At 41.2% G+C, this 17683-nt stretch overlaps 1 protein-coding gene across 3 annotated transcripts in view; it reads right to left on the reverse strand.

The window, feature by feature from the left end:
- The window catches only part of GBE1 (1,4-alpha-glucan branching enzyme 1), a 216902-nt gene extending 199617 nt beyond the window's left edge, over positions 1 to 17285 (reverse strand). For 2 of the 3 annotated variants that reach the window (XR_010025475.1, XM_063126767.1), the window contains exon 1: positions 16973 to 17282. Coding sequence is in view for 2 of the 3 variants with exons in the window: in XM_063126767.1 (XP_062982837.1) it covers positions 16973 to 17064 (92 nt within the window). In the remaining variant the exon portion in view is untranslated. Of the gene's footprint in view, positions 1 to 16972 lie in introns of all 3 variants that reach the window. The other variant, XM_063126768.1, reaches the window with a different exon arrangement.
- Between the last annotated feature and the right edge of the window lie 398 nt (positions 17286 to 17683).

The following is a 17683-nucleotide window of genomic DNA, read 5'->3' on the forward strand; positions in this document are numbered from 1 at the left end:
TCTCTATTCAGCCCTGGTTAGGCCTCATCTAGAGTGTTGTGTCCAGTTCTGGGCTCAACAATTTAAGAAGGACACAGACAAGCTGAAGCGTGTTCAGAGGAGGGCAACCAGGATGATCAGGGATCTAGAAACAAAGCCCTATGAAGAGAGACTGAAAGAACTGGGCATGTTTAGCCTGGAGAAGAGAAGACTGAGGGGAGAGATGATAGCACTCTTCAAATACTTAAAAGGTTGTCACACAGAGGAGGGCCAGGATCTCTTTTCAATCCTCCCAGAGTACAGGACATGGAATAACGGGCTCAAGTTAAAGGAAGCCAGATTCCAGCTGGACATCAGAAAAAACTTCCTGACTGTTAGAGCAGTACGACAATGGAATCAGTTACCTAGGGAGGTTGTGGGCATTCCCACACTAGAGACATTCAAGAGGCAGCTGGACAACCATCTGTCAGGGATGCTTTAGGGTGGATTCCTGCATTGAGCAGGGGGTTGGACTCGATGGCCTTGTAGGCCCCTTCCAACTCTCCTATTCTATGATTCTATGATTCTAATACTATGGTCATATGTTCTTCTCCAACTTTCTTTTTTATGCTAAAAGTGAAGAATTGTTGCGGAATAAGCCAGCATCTGGTATTTCTTGCCTAAGCAGACTAGGTTTGTGATGAACGGTTATTACCATGTCACCACAATAACTAGTGTTAGCATTAAATAGAGGGATGGCAGTTGCAACCTGTAATATTTCAAACCATGTTCTTACCATCTTAATTGTTCTTGCAAAAATTCCACTTCACTGCTAGCACGACAACTAAAATTGAGCAAACTGCCTCCAACAATAGATATGTTTCTTATATCCATCTTCCAACAAGCCACTCTGAAATTTACAGGCTGGATTCTACAGCAAAGTAGTTTGGGATGTTTTCCTCCCTTTGTTTAAAAAGCACAGGGGCTGAAGAAGCAGTAGTGGAATATCCTGGTCTCTTGATACAGACCCATAGGAAGATACCGGCCTTATCACCTCCATTGGCTGTATTTATATCTAAGCAGACATCTATTGCATCAGTTATGCACGTGGCAACTTGTGGTACTGAGCTTTTTATAGGTTTCCGATTCCATGCATGGGTGCACAAAAACCTACCAAATGAGAGAAGGAAGGAAAGAAAGAAAGAAGGAAGAAAAGAAAGACTACATCTGGCACTGGTATAACATATGTGGAACCCATAGGAATACTCATGTGCCTTTAAATTATGCACCAGGCACTTTTATCACATAGGCACATCAGTGTGTCTAGGTAGCCTTCTGCTCTTCCCATGGATCAAGTCCTATATTGCCAAAATTCATCATGCCCACTTAATATTTCTAAAGACAAGACCCAGAAGTATAGTAATCTATTGCATTATGGTAGCTTGTGGTTTCAAACTGTTCTGTCCTTAGGAAGGGCTTGTCAGAGTGACTATCTCTAGAGTTCTATAAAAAGCTAACGGAAACATTGATTTTAGATTTATATCCTAAGTTGCCAGGTATGTCAAGGAGAGATCTATTAAGCATCACTTAAATCACCATGTGCATTAGAATAAGGTCACATCAATGTCAGGCACAATCTACTTTTTTTATAACATCTTTTGAATTTGGCGCAGAGCGGTAAAGCAGCAGTTCCTGCAGCTGAAAGTCTCCCCATGGCCTGAGTTCAATCCCAGAGGAAGCTGGTTTCAGGCAGCTGGCTCGGGTCGACTCAGCCTTCCATCTTCCCGAGGTCAGTAAAACGAGTACCCAGTTAGCGGGGGGAAAGGTAATAATGGCCGGGGAAAGCAATGGCAAACCACCCCACTATACGGCCTGCCAAGAAAACGTCAGCGAAAGCTGGCATCCCTCCAAGAGTCAGTAATGACTCAGTAATTGCACGAGAGGTTCCTTTCCTTTCCTTTATTAGTTTTCAGCCAATGAAATTCGTATTTTCACCTTTGAAATGTTTACATTACATTTGCAACCAAAAAGTACAATATATTATTGTAAACCTCTTATTTAATCATCCCTGCAATGTTGCCTACATATTTAATCCATTCTCTCACCAGTCTCATCAGACCAATTTATACCTATATTATATAGAATCTGGATGGGCGGAGGAAATTAGGAAGAGGGGCACTGGGTTTGGTTTCTAAAATTAAGTACATCTATTATGACCAACTTGGATATTCTAGAACAATGGTGGAAAATTCTTTGTCATTCCCTGAGGAAGCAGTGCCCACATGTTTATCACGCAGAAGCTTTAATTAGGATTATGACTTGCAAAGTACAGGATGGGCCTCAAAAGAGGGATATCAGACTATTGCTAAGGGAGTCGGAGGCAAACATGCACATTCTGCCTCCAATTTCTACCCTACATTTGTATGGAACCTGAGTTCATCCCAAGGACTCAATAAACTTTCGTCAGAGGATTCATAGAAGAAAAGGTCTACATCCCACATCATGTTTAATTACACTGTCAACTACTAAGTTTTAAAAATGGGAAGCCATCATGACAAATCAAAAACAGAGGTTTCTTTTAATGCTGCCCGCTGTCCAACTTGCAATTTGATTTTGCTAATGGAACAGACGAAATGTTGTCTAACAAATTGATCCAAGTCTCACAAAGATTCATTACTATGCATTCCCGCTCCTTCAAAGTATAAATCAGAGCAAGTGCAGCACAGTGGACTCTGCCAGTGTCTTTAAAAAGCCTTCCTAATACTCCAGAAGCCAAATGAACAAAAGCTTAAGTCATCATTAGGAGTGTGAAAGAAAATTTACAGTAAGAAGTCAGTGGATATATTAATCATCCCCAATGCACAAGATAATTTGTCAGTGAAGATTCAGACACATCAGCATCTAATAGAACACTTCTGCAAATGGTTGGTTCAGGTTGTCAGCCTTCCAAGAACACTTAGATATATTTGTGAGGCAGTTGCACCTTGTCCAGCTGTGAAGCTTTCTGTAATTGCCACTTAAATGGCCTTGTTAAGGTACCTAGTAACACTAGTATCAATTTGATGCTAACTTTCCATGACAAAGAGGTGATCATGACACCAATAAAAGTACTGGTCTTTGGGAGGGGTAGACATCAGGGAGGAAAATGGGATGTAACACAATAGCAGAACACATACTTAGCATGCAGAAACTGTCAGGTTCAATTCTGGGCAGCACCAACTAGAAGGGTATTAGATACCCCAACTGGAAACCCTGGATGACCCACCCAATGCCAGATGGGGTAAATGGACCAACAGTCTGGTCCTGTATAAAGAGGTTTCATATGATGATACAGTGTTAAATTCAATGATCCGAGCATGGGAGATCAATGGGTATGAAGTAACTTCATCATAATGATGAAATAGTATTCATGCATGGCATCTAGCCTTTCATTTTGTAAAACTAAAAATATTTATTTTCAGTGCTTCTAAGATAGATCAGACTGAGTGATTTGGCTATTTCTGATTGATTTGAGTCTTCTGTAAGTGTACAGTTTATGCTAAGAACTTCCCTCTATGCACCGTACAAAGTAAAAGGCGAAGACATTTACATGAGACCAAGATAGGAGACAGTAACTCTGGGCCAAAACAACACTGAGAGAGAGAGAGAGAGAGAGAGAGAAACTGTGACAAATTCCTATACTCCAAACACAGCAACAATGTCCCCTACAGTATCTGCAAGTCCACACTTGCCCAGATCATATTTCCTGCAAGAAACACTGCATGTCCGCTGAACCCCAAGATTCTAATCCGACAGGTAACCAAGTTAGATTGACTTTACTTATTTCTTTACAAACCTGTGTGGGATTGTCTCCTCCCCCTTTTGTCAAATAAATTCCTTTATACACATGGCATGGTGTGGAGAATGTCGATAGGGAGACATTTCCTCCCTCTCTCAAAATACTAGAACCCAGGATCATCCCATGAAGCTGATTGATGGGAGATCCAGGACAAATAAAAGGAAGTACTTCCTCACACCGTGCATAGTTAAATTATGGAATTCACTACCACAAGGTGTAGTGATGGCCACCAATTTGGATAGCTTTAAAAGAGGGTTAGATAAATTCCTGGAGGCGAAGGCTATCAATGGCTACTAGTCCTGATGATTATGTGCTACCTCCAGTATCCAAGGCAGTAAGCCTGTGTTCAACTGTTGCTGGGAAACATGGGTGGGAGGGTGCTGTTGCACCATGTCCTGCTTTGTTGGTTTCTGGTTGACAGCTGGCTGGCCATTGTGTGAACAGAATGCTGGACTAGATGGACCCTCTGTCTGATCCAACATGGCACTTCTTATGTTCTTATGGCAATTTGGCTTCCTAAGATTGGTTTGTTTAAATAAGTTATTTCTAAGAAGTTAACTTAGGATTCAAACCACAATAATTCCCTTAAAAATACATGTAGTCAATAAATCACACAAATACTTTAAGCCTAAGTGACATCTATTTATATTGCACTGCTCCTAAGCAACTTTAAGGTACCCTTTTAAGGGATTAATTATGTTATTAATACATCATATGAAAATAAAATTTATACTGTTATAGTTTATAAATTTTGACCATTTGTCAAAATTAGTCTTTTGGAACACTCTTCATCCTGGATTCAAAAGAAATATTCTTGATCTAGACAGTATCCCAATCCTTTCATACATTTCTTAACACAGAATTTCCAATGTCACATTAACATGATCTTTGCTGTATTTAAGAGATTAGCTTTATTAAAACCCTAAGAGCTAGTGTGACAGAAGTTCAAAATGTTCATATTAGTGCATTCATCGATATACTTTAATAGATCTAAGTTCACTGACATGCTTTCAAGCAACAGAGCATCATCAATGGGAGAGTTTGTGCATACTGATTTGAAAATGTAGACTCCCTATGGATTTATATTATAGGATTAAAGTATCAGGACTCACGTTTTTTAAAAGTCAGTTTATCACTTCTGTACAATATGAATGGAATGAAATGAAATGAAACCCAGTTCATTGGAGCCACATGACTATAACATAGGAGGGCCAGAGTATTAAGTTACAGTAGTCGTGTTGCACAAGTAGTAGGGGCTGCTTGCGCACCAGACCAGGGTGGCTGGACACATACAGAACAGCCTGATAGGATACTGGCCATTGAGATCAAGTGTGGTTTAAATAACATTTTAGAGAATTATCTTAGCCATACAAAATGTGCCCCGTTCTGACACTATGAAACACTCCAGTGGAACCGAACAGAGGAAGACTCTTTATTATCCTTGGTGGGAAGTGTCCCTGCCATATCTTGTGCAACATAATTCATAAAACAAGTTATTTTTGAACCATCCCTGATCCATGCCCCCTCCCAAACAACTGTGACCAGCTGTAAAGACATAGAGCAGTATCCAACTGTGCCATTCCATTAGCAGAAACGACGTTGGGCTAGAGAAAACTTGGTTCTGAACCATGGTGCAAGAGGAGAATCTAACAAAAATATTTTTGTGCAAACACGGTTATGCAAATAGTTGTTATGCTTGCGCAACCTATTGTACAATCCCTTGCACATTTTGTTTGCACATCAGGTTGTGCAAGGATAATGACAAACTGGAATGGAAATATTTGGTGGAGCTCCACTAGTACTATCTATTGGATACTGCCAGTATCAATCAGATTTTTATTTTTATTTTTTGGGTGGGTGGGTGGGACATCTTTTAGGCTGTTTGTTGGAATGAGTCTGGTTCCAGCCCTACTCACATTGCCTTGTAGCTGGTGCCATCTTATCACTTGTGATTACAGGTAAAAAGGGGCATGGCAAATATGCATAACCAATGTACATAGCAATTTCTTCATACCATGGTGCATATATACACATTTAACTAGCAAGAACAAGTGGCATTATGTATTAAGCACAGCTACAACATACTTTAACTGAGAAGTGTTGTCCAATAGTGTTAACTTAATGATTCCACATTGATAGGGCTGGTTTATCTAGGTGAAGCCACATTCAGCCAATTATGAAGAATTTGTATTGGCTCCCAATTTGCTACTGAGGCCAACTCAAGGTGCTGATGCAAATACAAGAAAGAAAGAAAGAAAGAAAGAAAGAAAGAAAGAAAGAAAGAAAGGCAAGCAGGCAGGCAGGCTGGCTGGCTGGCTGGCTGGCTGGCTGGCTTTGGGACCCAAATATCTAGGACTGCCTCTTCACAAGTTATCCTACATGCAAAAGTTCCATGTTGTTCTATCATTGAGTGAAGTGCATTATGAATTTACCAAACAAAAGAGGCCTCTGTCTTTCATAATGTCCCAGATCTGTGTACTTTTGAAGAAGGTATTGGCTGAGGTCAACTATGTACTCTTTTTAGCACCATATCATGATGTTATTATTTGCCTGGGGAAATAAATTTGTTTGCTGGTCTAGTTCTACATTTCAATTTGTCATATTGATTTAATTGTTATTGTTTTGGTAATACACTAGTTTTTTGTTTTTAAAAGGTTCCATTGCAAATGAAGGGCAGTTTAGAAAAAAAATGCAATAAAATAATTGCTCATTTTATCACTCAGTATGGAATCAAAGCATTTCCGAGTAAGTAGTGCTCATGTACACTAGTCACAAATCACAAACGTTGTGTTTTGTTTTCTCCTCAGGTTTTTATTTTAATATGAGTAGAATTGTGAGAGAAATGTTACCCTTCCCACATCCCAAGCAAAATACACACATGCTATATACATGGAATTTCAACTACTGTGGTATTCACTACACCTGTAAACGAGCTGCTTGTTATGCACTTAATTAATATACACCCAAGTATTAAAAGTATTTAAAGCAAACTAAAAATTGCGATATTGTTAGATTTTATGGGGGTGGGGAGTTTTTACATTTCCCCCACACACTTTTTACACTTTTGATGTGTAAATATTTAAGGCAGTAAGTACACCCTGTTTCATATATTAACATTGAGCTGCCAGGTTTTATGTACATGTGATAGAACTCCAAGTCTACACAACCTCTGCTCAAGACATAAATGAAACTACGTATTCTAGATATGCAGAAAAATAAAAGACCAGGGCAAAATATGTTCCCCCTTTCATCTCATATACATCCACAAAAAGACCAAAAGCTCCTAAAACATTTCCCAAAGCATCTGTGTGCAAGTTCTAAGCATCCACAACTGAAAGCAAGCCTTCAAAGTTTCCACTTGCTGACAGAGAAAGAGAATTTATTTATATAGTGACAAATATATAAATAAAGTAGACAAGGAAGTACCTCAAAGCAACTGTGAGAAGGAAGAAGTACAACTAGGAAGCCTTGAAACACATGGAAAGAGAAAATTAAGGTGTCAAAACAATGCTGCTTAACCACAAAATTGACCTTAATGCATTCCATTAACCATTTTGCGGTTAAGCAGTGTGGCTTAGCGTGTTGTCTGAACCAGGCCATTGTGGCTTGCTTCTGTTAAGACTTTATAGAAATACACTGTAAGCATCCAATCCTGTGCATATTTTACTCAGAAGAAAAGCCATGCATATTTACCCAGAATTCAAAGCAACTTGCTTCCAAGTATAGCTCACAATCCTACGGTCAAATAGTCTCATCGTCCAGTTTCCCAATACAAATAGCAGCAGCAACCCCTTTCGTCCCAAATATTTCTCTTTCCTATTAATATCCATTACCTTCAGAGTTTGTCTTTTGCTCTTCTGAAGCACTTCTCCCAGGCCATTGTGATCTCTTTCAACTATGCAAGCTACCTGTTCTTCAGCGAAATCTCTAGAGTAGATGATCTTGGTCAAAGGCCCTCTACAGAGAGTATGTGCACATATATTTCATCCCATTCAGCCTCAGGGCAGTTTGCAAAATTAGAACATTTTAAAAACAGCCAATATATAGGAGGGAGACGGGATGGGAGGGAGGGAGAGAGAGAGAGAGAGAGAGAGAGAGAGAGAGAGAGAGAGAGAGAGAGAGAGAACCATCCAGAAACAGCATAATAGATCGTTAGTAATTATAATCAGAAAAGCTCATCTAACCAACAGAAATGCTTTTAAAAATGGTTGCCATGGTATGGTGGTTCTTGATCCTGGATCATTTGTGTTCTGACACATGTATTTACAGCTATCAATATGTACTTACTGCAACCCCAAAGTAGGAATGTCCTTTGAAAAGCTACTTTAGGAGGGACTTACAGTATATGGGCATAAACCTTTTCCCAACATCCCATTCACCACCCCAGAAACTTTAATGGTTTGTACAGAACAGTAAGGCTTGTGCATTGGTTTGAATTGGCAAATCCACCAATCAGAACATTTCAAAAAAAGAAAGTTATATTATTATTATTATTATTATTATTATTATTATTATTATTATTGATAAACACACAAAAGAGAAGACAGACATCAGAAGCAGGCAACACACATTCACACAGGGATTCACCACACACATATCAGACACAAGAATGAACTCTGTCAAACTTGTAAATACCGTATTTCTTCAATTCTAAGACACACTTTTTTCCCATATAAACATCTCTAAAAAGGGGTGCATCTTAGAATCACAGGTGCGTTTATTATTTCTTAGAATCAAAGCTTTTTTTCTGTTGGTGGTACTGAAATTAGTGTGCGTCTTACAATCGATGGCGTCTTAGAATCTAAGAAATACAGTACCAGGACAGCTTCTTTTTAAATGCCAGAATTGTGGGTTGACTTTTCATTTGGGAACCCTTGACCAATCGAGTCAGAGGGGCTAGCCTGGCTGAAACTTATTAGCTTTGAAGGTAGCACTTCAAGTGGATGTTTCTGAACACAAGAAAAAAAGAAAAAGAAACTGATGCCTGCTTTAGACAAGGAGGGGCATTTAGTGCCAGCTTGGAACTTTTTAGACACTCAAAGAGAAGGACTGGAGATGTAGGAAATGGTGTGTGAGCAAGATCAAATTCCTTAGGACGCCTCTGCAGTATAAATTACATGAGGCTTTGCTATTAGATGAGGATTTGTGCAGGGCATCTTAAAAGACCAGGTTGGAGTTTGATAGGGCAAATTCAATGAAATTAAATCCAAAGGGGGCTTTGAAATCACTGGAAGACAACAGCAACCTCAGAAGAGAACAGGGAGGGTGTGTGCTGGTAGATGGGAATGCAAGAGGCCTGGATCCGCTTGATCCAAGAACCTCTCCATCCCATCCACCACGAGTTCAGTCAGATAGATGGGCTGAGAGGCCCATCTAGTTATAAATGTTCTTTAAGGTGCAACACTGGGCATTTTCATCTTCGCCATTACAACTGCTGTGCCTGACTCTTGGTGGCAAGGCTTTGATTGGGCAAATCTCAAAGCCCTCCATCTAAAAAGCAGCAATTGCATAGAGTTGCACTCTAAAAGATTTAACTAACTTCATAAGTAGGTTTTCCCTATATAAAGCAGACAAATGGAAAATTCAATTTATAGAATACATACTGTAGCTTACAAATTTGTGTGGCACCTGCAGGAGATAGCAAAATATTATAAAATGGGTGTCTGGGGCAGAGAGATGGGGACAGGGTAGTACAAGAAAAACTACTAGAGCACAATTATCATAGTTTGCAACATTATAAAATGCTATTGTACAAAAGGCAATAATAGTCCAATGAAATCAAGTCTCAAAGAGAGTCAGAGTAATTTTTTTTCTGGAAACGGGCTAAGTATCAAAATAGAAAATTCCACAAAACTCCATTTTTTCTAACTAGCTGAATCCACAACCTCTATTAACATTGACTTCTGGTAACATACTACGATTTATAGCTATGCTTTATATTATCGATACTAAACCTCTACTTGTTAGGGAACAAGTTAAAGATACCACTGAAAAGTCAATACAGTGAAAGTTAAACTAATTACTTATTAATATTTTAGAACACTAAAATAAATTTGAAGATTTAAACCATGTATAGCCTTAAGGAAAAAATCCAACCACAGAAATATTAATACAGATCTAGATATAGTAAAAGTAAGAAATTCAGGGGAAATTATTAGTAGCAATCAATGATTTTATTAGACTCCGTCTACCTTCATTCTCAAATGAATATAACTGACACTACATGACAGTATGTACTAAAATTATAGTTGTTGATAGTTGTTTTCCTTAGCTGAACACACACACACACACACACACACACACACGCACACAAGAACAGCTTATGATAAAATCTAACATCTTCCTCCAGCTATGAAATCATACAGTAGATACTTATTATAGATGTTGGGGGACCATTTTTTGTCCGGCTAATTGTCCATGATTACTGGTTTATTCTACTAAATGGAAGGAAGTGACAAGAAATGTTCCCCTGATGGACAAGAACCTCTCTCCAGGTTTTGGACTTCAATTCCTATCTGAGTGGAAGAGATGATAACTTCTAGCTAGGAGGAGGGAGTGGAGAAACAGTAAAGAGCAAGTTTTGCATCACTGAAAAGACTAAAGCAGACATATTTTGAGAAATTACCTATGATATAATTGCCTAGTATTTCCTAAGCTGATGCCCACCAGATATTTTGGACTACAACTCCCACAGTCCCTTGCCACTGATCATGCTCACTGGGAACAATGGATGTTGTAATCCAATCACCTGGAAGGCACCAGGTTGGGGAATCAGAGCCAAAGAAGTGGCAATGCTGGTGCTAATTAAAACCCGAGAAATGACAGGGAAGAAAAGTAACAGGAAGGGAGATGTACTTCATTTCCATTTCCATTTCGCAACTCTGTTTTCCTTTTGGCAGAAGGGCTTTGACAAAAGGTAATTACCCAATCTTGCTCTCGAACCAGCAACAGCAGTCCTCATTTCTGACATGGACATAAATACTCTTCAATTCAACCATAATCACCCAATCCGAATTTACTTTGAAGCTAGTCCACATTATTTTCCATTGTACCCACTTCCAAGAATGGAGATCAATGTCTGTGAAACAGTTAAGCCAATGATAGAAGACATCTAGATAGCAAAGAATGCAAGGATTCATTTTGGCATTTAGTTAACTGAGCAGTTTACAACAATACAAGTTTAATCTCAGCATTACATTTACGCGTACAAACACAGAACCCAAATCCCCTGGCACAAGCCATAAGAACACCTTTTTTTTACTCTTCTATTCAAATTTGCCAATTTAAACCAGAGATTGGTGGCATGTTACTAATTCACAAGGCCACAAAGACTGTGTCAAACAAGAGGCAGAGGATGAAAGAGATCAGAAGCAGGGATCATTTGAACAAAGACTTTGAACTATGTTGGCAAGGAGTGTGTGTGTGTGTCTGTGTGTCGGTGATTTCAGCCAAGGGAGTTACACAGTTGGTTCTTGGATAAGAAGTGTTTGAACTGTTGCTTTTATTTTGCTTTACAACAAGCAACTGATATCGTATCACCACCAAAGTCATACAATAATGTGTGTAAAACCATTATTATATATTTAAAGCAATTTACTACCGCAAAACAACAGGACCGATCTAAAGATTTTTTTTTTCATTTTCATTTCACTCTGATCTCACTGCTTAAAATTTTCCCCTCCTACAACTGTTTGTGTGTGTGTGTGTGTGTGTGTGTGTGTGTGTGCGCATGTACCCACCAACTCCAAATACTGCTTCATGCATCTGATGAAGTGGACTCTAGTCCACAAAAGCATATATTGTAATAAATGTTTCACCCCCTTAAAGGTGCCACAAGACTCATTGTTATTATAGCTAAAAAAAATACACGTCATTCAGGACATGTATTTCTTAGCAGTATTCAAAGCACATTCAACAGCTATGGAGGGGTGATTGCTTCTCTCTCCATGGCTTTTACTACATTACGAAGAGTGAAGAGGACAAGCCTTTAGTCCACTCCGCCTTGCTTTGCAACTGCGCCCAACACCAAAGTACTTGCATGCAGACAACTTTAAAATAAGCAGCAGTAAGCCTGTATACACCAGTTGATGGGGAACATGGGTGAGAAGGTGCTGTTGCACTGTGTCCTGCTTGTGTGTTCGGGGTCGACAGCTGGTTGGCCACTGTGGGAACAGAGTGCTGAACTAGATGGACCATTGGTCTGATCCAGCATGGCTCTTATGTTCTTATCGTTATTTAGAAACATTGATTTAAATGAGGATTATATTCAAAGGACAGGTACATTCTGATTTGATAAGATTTGCTACAATTTTGGAATATATAGTGATAAAACTCAATTAAATACATGCACTTCACTGTGAGTCATTTTCCTAGGTAGGATTCTCTAGATAGAATTTCTAAGCAGTAGTCCTAAATACCACTGAGTTTTGGAATAAATAATACCATGTCTAAGAGAAAAAACACAGAGTGATAGCTTTGCATAGGAGTGTCATAGCATCACTGTTTTAAATTTTTATACCTATGTGACTGTACTGCTGTATATATAAAAAACAAAAACAAGATGTATGGTGACATATTTTAAACTACCAAAGTTATACTGGCATAGGGTTTCCTAGGCCAGAGGCCATATCAACATATCAGATTTCTCCTCTGGAATTTGTCACTATATAAATAAATATCTGTCAAGTGAGGATACACTTCAGGCATCAGATGAAGTGGGCTCTAGTCCATAAAGGTTTATCTCACAATAAATGTGTATTTAAGGTATCTCAAACCATGCTCCTTTTGTTGCAATAGACATGTAGGGCAATCCTATTCATAATTACTCAGAAGAAAATGCCACTAATAGAGCAATCCTATGGTCCATGGGAGAGGGTCTTAGGGAAAATAGGATATGTCAGATTCCCCACCAGAGGCCACAGACAACTTCGGGGGCGGGGGGAGAATCTCACATTGGGCCATTCCACCTCCCCTGGCCTCAGTCCCTTGCAGCCACCAGAGAAAGCACAGCATTAGCTGTAGGGGGGAGGGGGAGGGGGATTGTGAGCAAGGAGAGAAGCAAGGATCTGCAGGGTCCTATATTCTCACTTTCACCACCCCTGCCCAGTGCCAGTAAGTCTCAGTGGTTTCAAACCAATCCAGTGTAAATCTTCACAGTCTTTTAATTATTGGTGTTAACATCACATTTGACTGTTGCAATGAAAACAATGGCTTTTTAAAGTATATACTTTTATTCTATCACTAAATAAAAACAGTTTCATATCAAGCTTTCATCCTCCCCCCCTCCACCAAAAAAACCATAAAAAAACTTTAATATACAACTCCACTGTGGCTCTTCAACCCTTTGTTTCACAAGCAGATGGAGAGTTCTGGTTTAGTTGTTGCTACATAAATAAAACTTACTGCTAAATATACAGTGTACTGTGAACATACTATCAGAAAGTATGACCACTAGGAATTTTTAACACTGAAAGTGTTAAAATGTGCCCCCATCTTATTCTGGCAAAAAAGCAAAACCCAGAACATTTCGTAGTCTGCTATTAAAAGCTTCTCTGGTAATGACAGTAGCAAATTCTAACCAATTGTGCCTGGAAAAATACCATACTAGAAAAAAGCACCTCTCCAATGATGTTCTTATATCCAACAACAGTTCAAAAGCAATGATACATGCATCTGATGAAGTCTATTCTAGTCCATGGGCAGTATCCCACTCTCCAGCGGGACCTGCCACTAGCACTTCCTAAAGTAACCAGAAACAAGCCGAAACACTCATTTCCAAAGCAGAACAGGTTGGCAGGGATAGCAGAATGGAGCTTCACTGACCTGACCCATTCCAGAAACATGCATTTCAGCTTCCTTCTGGGTTGCTCTAGGAAGTGCTACTTCCTGTTGTGCTAGTGGTGGGTTCCATTGGCACAATGCAAACAGTAGAGGCACCGCAGCATCATAGGATACTGGCCCAAAAAAGCTCATGCTATAAAAATGTATTAGTATTTAAGATGCCACAAGACTCTGGCCGGATCTACACTACTGCTTTAAAGCGCTTTAAAGCAGGAGTGTAGATCCTGCCTCAGTTCTTTTTAAAACAACAACAACCGACTAGTATAGAGGATAATCCTCTTTCAGGCAGATTGTACAAGCAAAAATGTTCATCATTAGACAATTGCAGCCCATTGTGGGATCCATGCCAGTATTGTGACATTGGAGGTTTCACTGCTATTAGAGTTCCCAAGCGTGGTGCTGCACTTCTACTGGAAAAAGACAAGGGAAGTACTTGATGACAATTTTGGGGTGGTGTCTAAATCTGCTCCCCAACATTGGGCTAAGCCCTTTTCTGTGACCCATCATTGGTAAAAGACTGTTCTCCTATCTCACTATTCGATCTGCAAAACCCCAGAATGATAAAACGTGCAACAAAATATCAGGAATTACATTTATAAAGTATTTCCTCAGGCCAAAAATGCATCACTCTCATTTTATCTTACAACAGCTTTGTGAAGTAGCTTAAGCTGACACTCAAGGCGATCCAGTAAGCTTTCAGGCAGAGCAGCAATTAGAACCAAGACTTGGGCCATAGCTAGACCTAAGGTTTATCCCTGGATCGTCCAGGGGTCAAACCTGTTCATCTAGGTGACACACAGGGGATCCAGTGCTCAGGCAGGAGCGAACCCTGGATGATCCCAGGATAAACCTTAGGTCTAGCTGTGGCCTTGAAGTCTCACAGTATCCACAACATTATGCTGCTGTGAACAGTGTCCAATTTGTATCCTTTCTGCATCTCTATGCCCTCCCAGCTGTTGATCTGGGAGATGAGTGTTCAAATGCTACTCCAACTGCAACAGTAGGGTGGTCTTTGGCAACTCACAGTTCTTTAGCCTAAGACCTATACTTACAAAATAACTGTTTTAATGGTATCCTTCTTGCAGAACAGTAAGTTCACAAAAGGAACATTTCCCATGTCTTATCCCCCAAGCAGTCCACCATGCCCTATCGCATATTGTCCAAGGACACCCCACCCCCTGCCTCCAGAAAGACTTTTGAAGGGAGGGGCTCAGGTGTCTGTGGCAGGGAATACTAGATAGTAAACGTTCCTTCCATTATCTCAAGTTAATTATCTCAGGCCAGATCTACACCAAGCAGGATATAGCAGCATGAAAGCAGTATAGAAGCGGTATGTAAGAGGCAGAAGCCACACCAAACAGGATATAGCACTATGAAAGTGTTATGAAAGCGGTCTATGTTATGTGTCAATGGGCTCCAACAGTTGTTAATGCACTTCAATACTGCTATAAGGCAGTAGTGTGGCTCCTGCCTCTTATATACCGTTTTCATAGTGCTATATCCTGCTTGGTGTAGATCTGGCCTCAGTATCCAAAGATCCAAGCTAAAGGGTACAACACTTCAATTCTATACAAGTCCACTCAGAATTCCCATGGAATTCAGTAGGGCTTACATCCAGAAAACAATATAGAAGATTGCACTGCCAAGCACTTAAGCTGCTATCCTCTACACACTTACCTGGGAGGCTTGCCTGGCGCCAACATTGTTATTTTTTCAGCACCAGGTTAAGACCTTCCTCTTCTCCCAGGCATTTAACATTTGCTGAGTATGTTTGTTTTTAACAGACCCCAGATCAGCTGTTTTTATAAGGATACTGTGTTTATGCTTTTTATGTTTTTAAACTTGGTATATTTGTTTTAATGATTACTGTTTTTAACTTTTGTAAACCGCCCAGAGAGCTTCGGCTATGGTGCGGTATATAAATGCAATAAATAAATAAATGTCCCATTTAACTCAATGGGGCTTATTTCTGTGTAGGTACATATAGGATTGCACTATTAAGACACAACCCTTTATACGTTTAGACAGAAAAAGGTCCTACGCCGTCCTGAGATCTTAATAATAGGGCGGTATAGAAATGTTTAAATTAAATAAATAAATACAATTCCCCACCCAAACGTGGATAGACTGTGCTTTTAGAAAATTAACATCCTATACATGTCTATTCAGAAGTAAGCTCCGCTGAGTTCATTGCGACTGACTCCTAAGTGTAGAACTACAGCCCAGGCAAGTGGCGGCATCGGCATCATCATCATCTCATCGCAGCTCCCCCTCCTCTATCCTAATTTTAACCAAGTATATTTAGGCATTGTGTTTATGGATTATTTAGCCCGTGGACTCCCTCCTTTAATCATTCCTGTTTAAAATGCTGCATGTTTAGGACGCAAGTGGAAGCCTCCGTCGCCCCTAATCCCTATGAAGAATGAAATGCCCTTCAGAGCACCTACAGCCCACTGAGGGCAAGATCACGAGTAAGGGCACCCTGGAGGCTTCAGCGCGTCCTACGGCGCTTGCTCCACTTCTTGGACGCCCGCCAGGCCACATTGCGTCGGAGTGGACTCGCGACGGAATGGGCCGTTAAGCTCTCTTCCACCAATCAGAAGCGTCTGCTCGTCACAAGCTCCCGAGCGCGCGACACTCGCGCAGGGAGAGGCGTCACAAAAGCGCACGGGAGGGAGGTCTGCGGGGCTGGTTTGGCAACCGCCGCTCTTCAGACAGCGACGACAGCAGAGGACAAAACCACGCGGGGAGTTAAGAAGAAGAGGCTGCAGCCGCTTTGCTGCTATTATAACTCCCGGGCAGTTTCCCCTCTCGGCTCTGATCGGGCAAGAGCCCTGTTATTAGCACTATTAGCAGCCGCACGCACACTTAACCGGGTGGGGGGCGGGAATAGTCTGCTCAAACTCGGAAGTGAAACCAATGCAAAGCCTCGACTGGCAAGGCTGCAATCCTGCACAGTTTAGGAAGTCAAGACAATTGAATGCGAGGAAAGTGCGCAGTCGCCGAGGAGGAAGTCCCATTGAACTTAGCGGAACTTATTTCTGCGGTGACGTACATAGGGGTTGTGCAAGCTGAACACGGGAGGACTTGCTCCCCGAGTCCGTCTACTTAGGAGTGGGCTGCAGCCAAGTTCTCGCGGAGCAGAGAAGCTCCCAAGTGTCGCAGGGCTGAGGCGGCTTCCTCGTTCTCTCGGCTGAAAGGAGCCGCGGGAGGGAAACGGCATTCGCTGTGCGGGGTGGCTTAGTTTAAAGAGGGCGGGAGGGCAATCGGAGGCTGCTCCGGCTCCACTGGAACACTGGCGGGCGGGTCCAGGTGCGCGCTTGTCTAGGTCATTACCTGCGCTGGAAGTCTTGCTCAAAAGGAGTCAAGGAGGGGTCTTTCTCCAGCAGTCGCTCCAGTTCCGGCACAGTCGGACTTAACACAGCCATCTTTGCAGCTGCACTAGCAGGATCCGACCGCCGTGCCAGGATATGACCAGCAGCGGCGCCCTCCTTGCTCTATATACACTTCGGTAAGGGGTGGGTGGACTGGAAACGGGTTCCAAGCTCTGCCTTCAGCCTCCCCTCTCTTCTCTCTCCCCCTTCTGGATAGGGCTAAACTGGGTGCCGCCCACGCAGTCCAGGCCGGTTGTGCGGGGTGGGGGGCACGGGAGTCCCGCTGAGGAAAGGGGAAAGCGCTGATTGGAAGCAATTCGGGCCTTTACGGTCGGCCAATATCAAAACCTGCAACTGCTCAGGATTGGTAGCTTCGTTGTAACTGGGCATGCTCGGGAGCAAGCGCAGTAGGTTTTCCGAAGCGGCTTCGGATGTTCCTTCTGCCCGGAGCTGGCATTGCATATTGACTTAATCAGGAGATTGCAGTCCGGGTGGCAAATTGGGAAAGGATGCTGTTTGCAGAACTTGTGGTTTGCTGGTTTGTTTGCAACGTACTCAAGCAGGCAGGAAGAAGAGGGAGTGGTAGACAGAACTAAAGCGTGGATTTATTTAGTTAGTATCAAAGAAAGCATTTGGAATTAACGAAAGAGATGAGAAAGATGTCAGAAAATTA

Source organism: Elgaria multicarinata, chromosome 5 (assembly GCF_023053635.1).
Source record: "Elgaria multicarinata webbii isolate HBS135686 ecotype San Diego chromosome 5, rElgMul1.1.pri, whole genome shotgun sequence".
Lineage (NCBI taxonomy): Eukaryota > Metazoa > Chordata > Lepidosauria > Squamata > Anguidae > Elgaria > Elgaria multicarinata.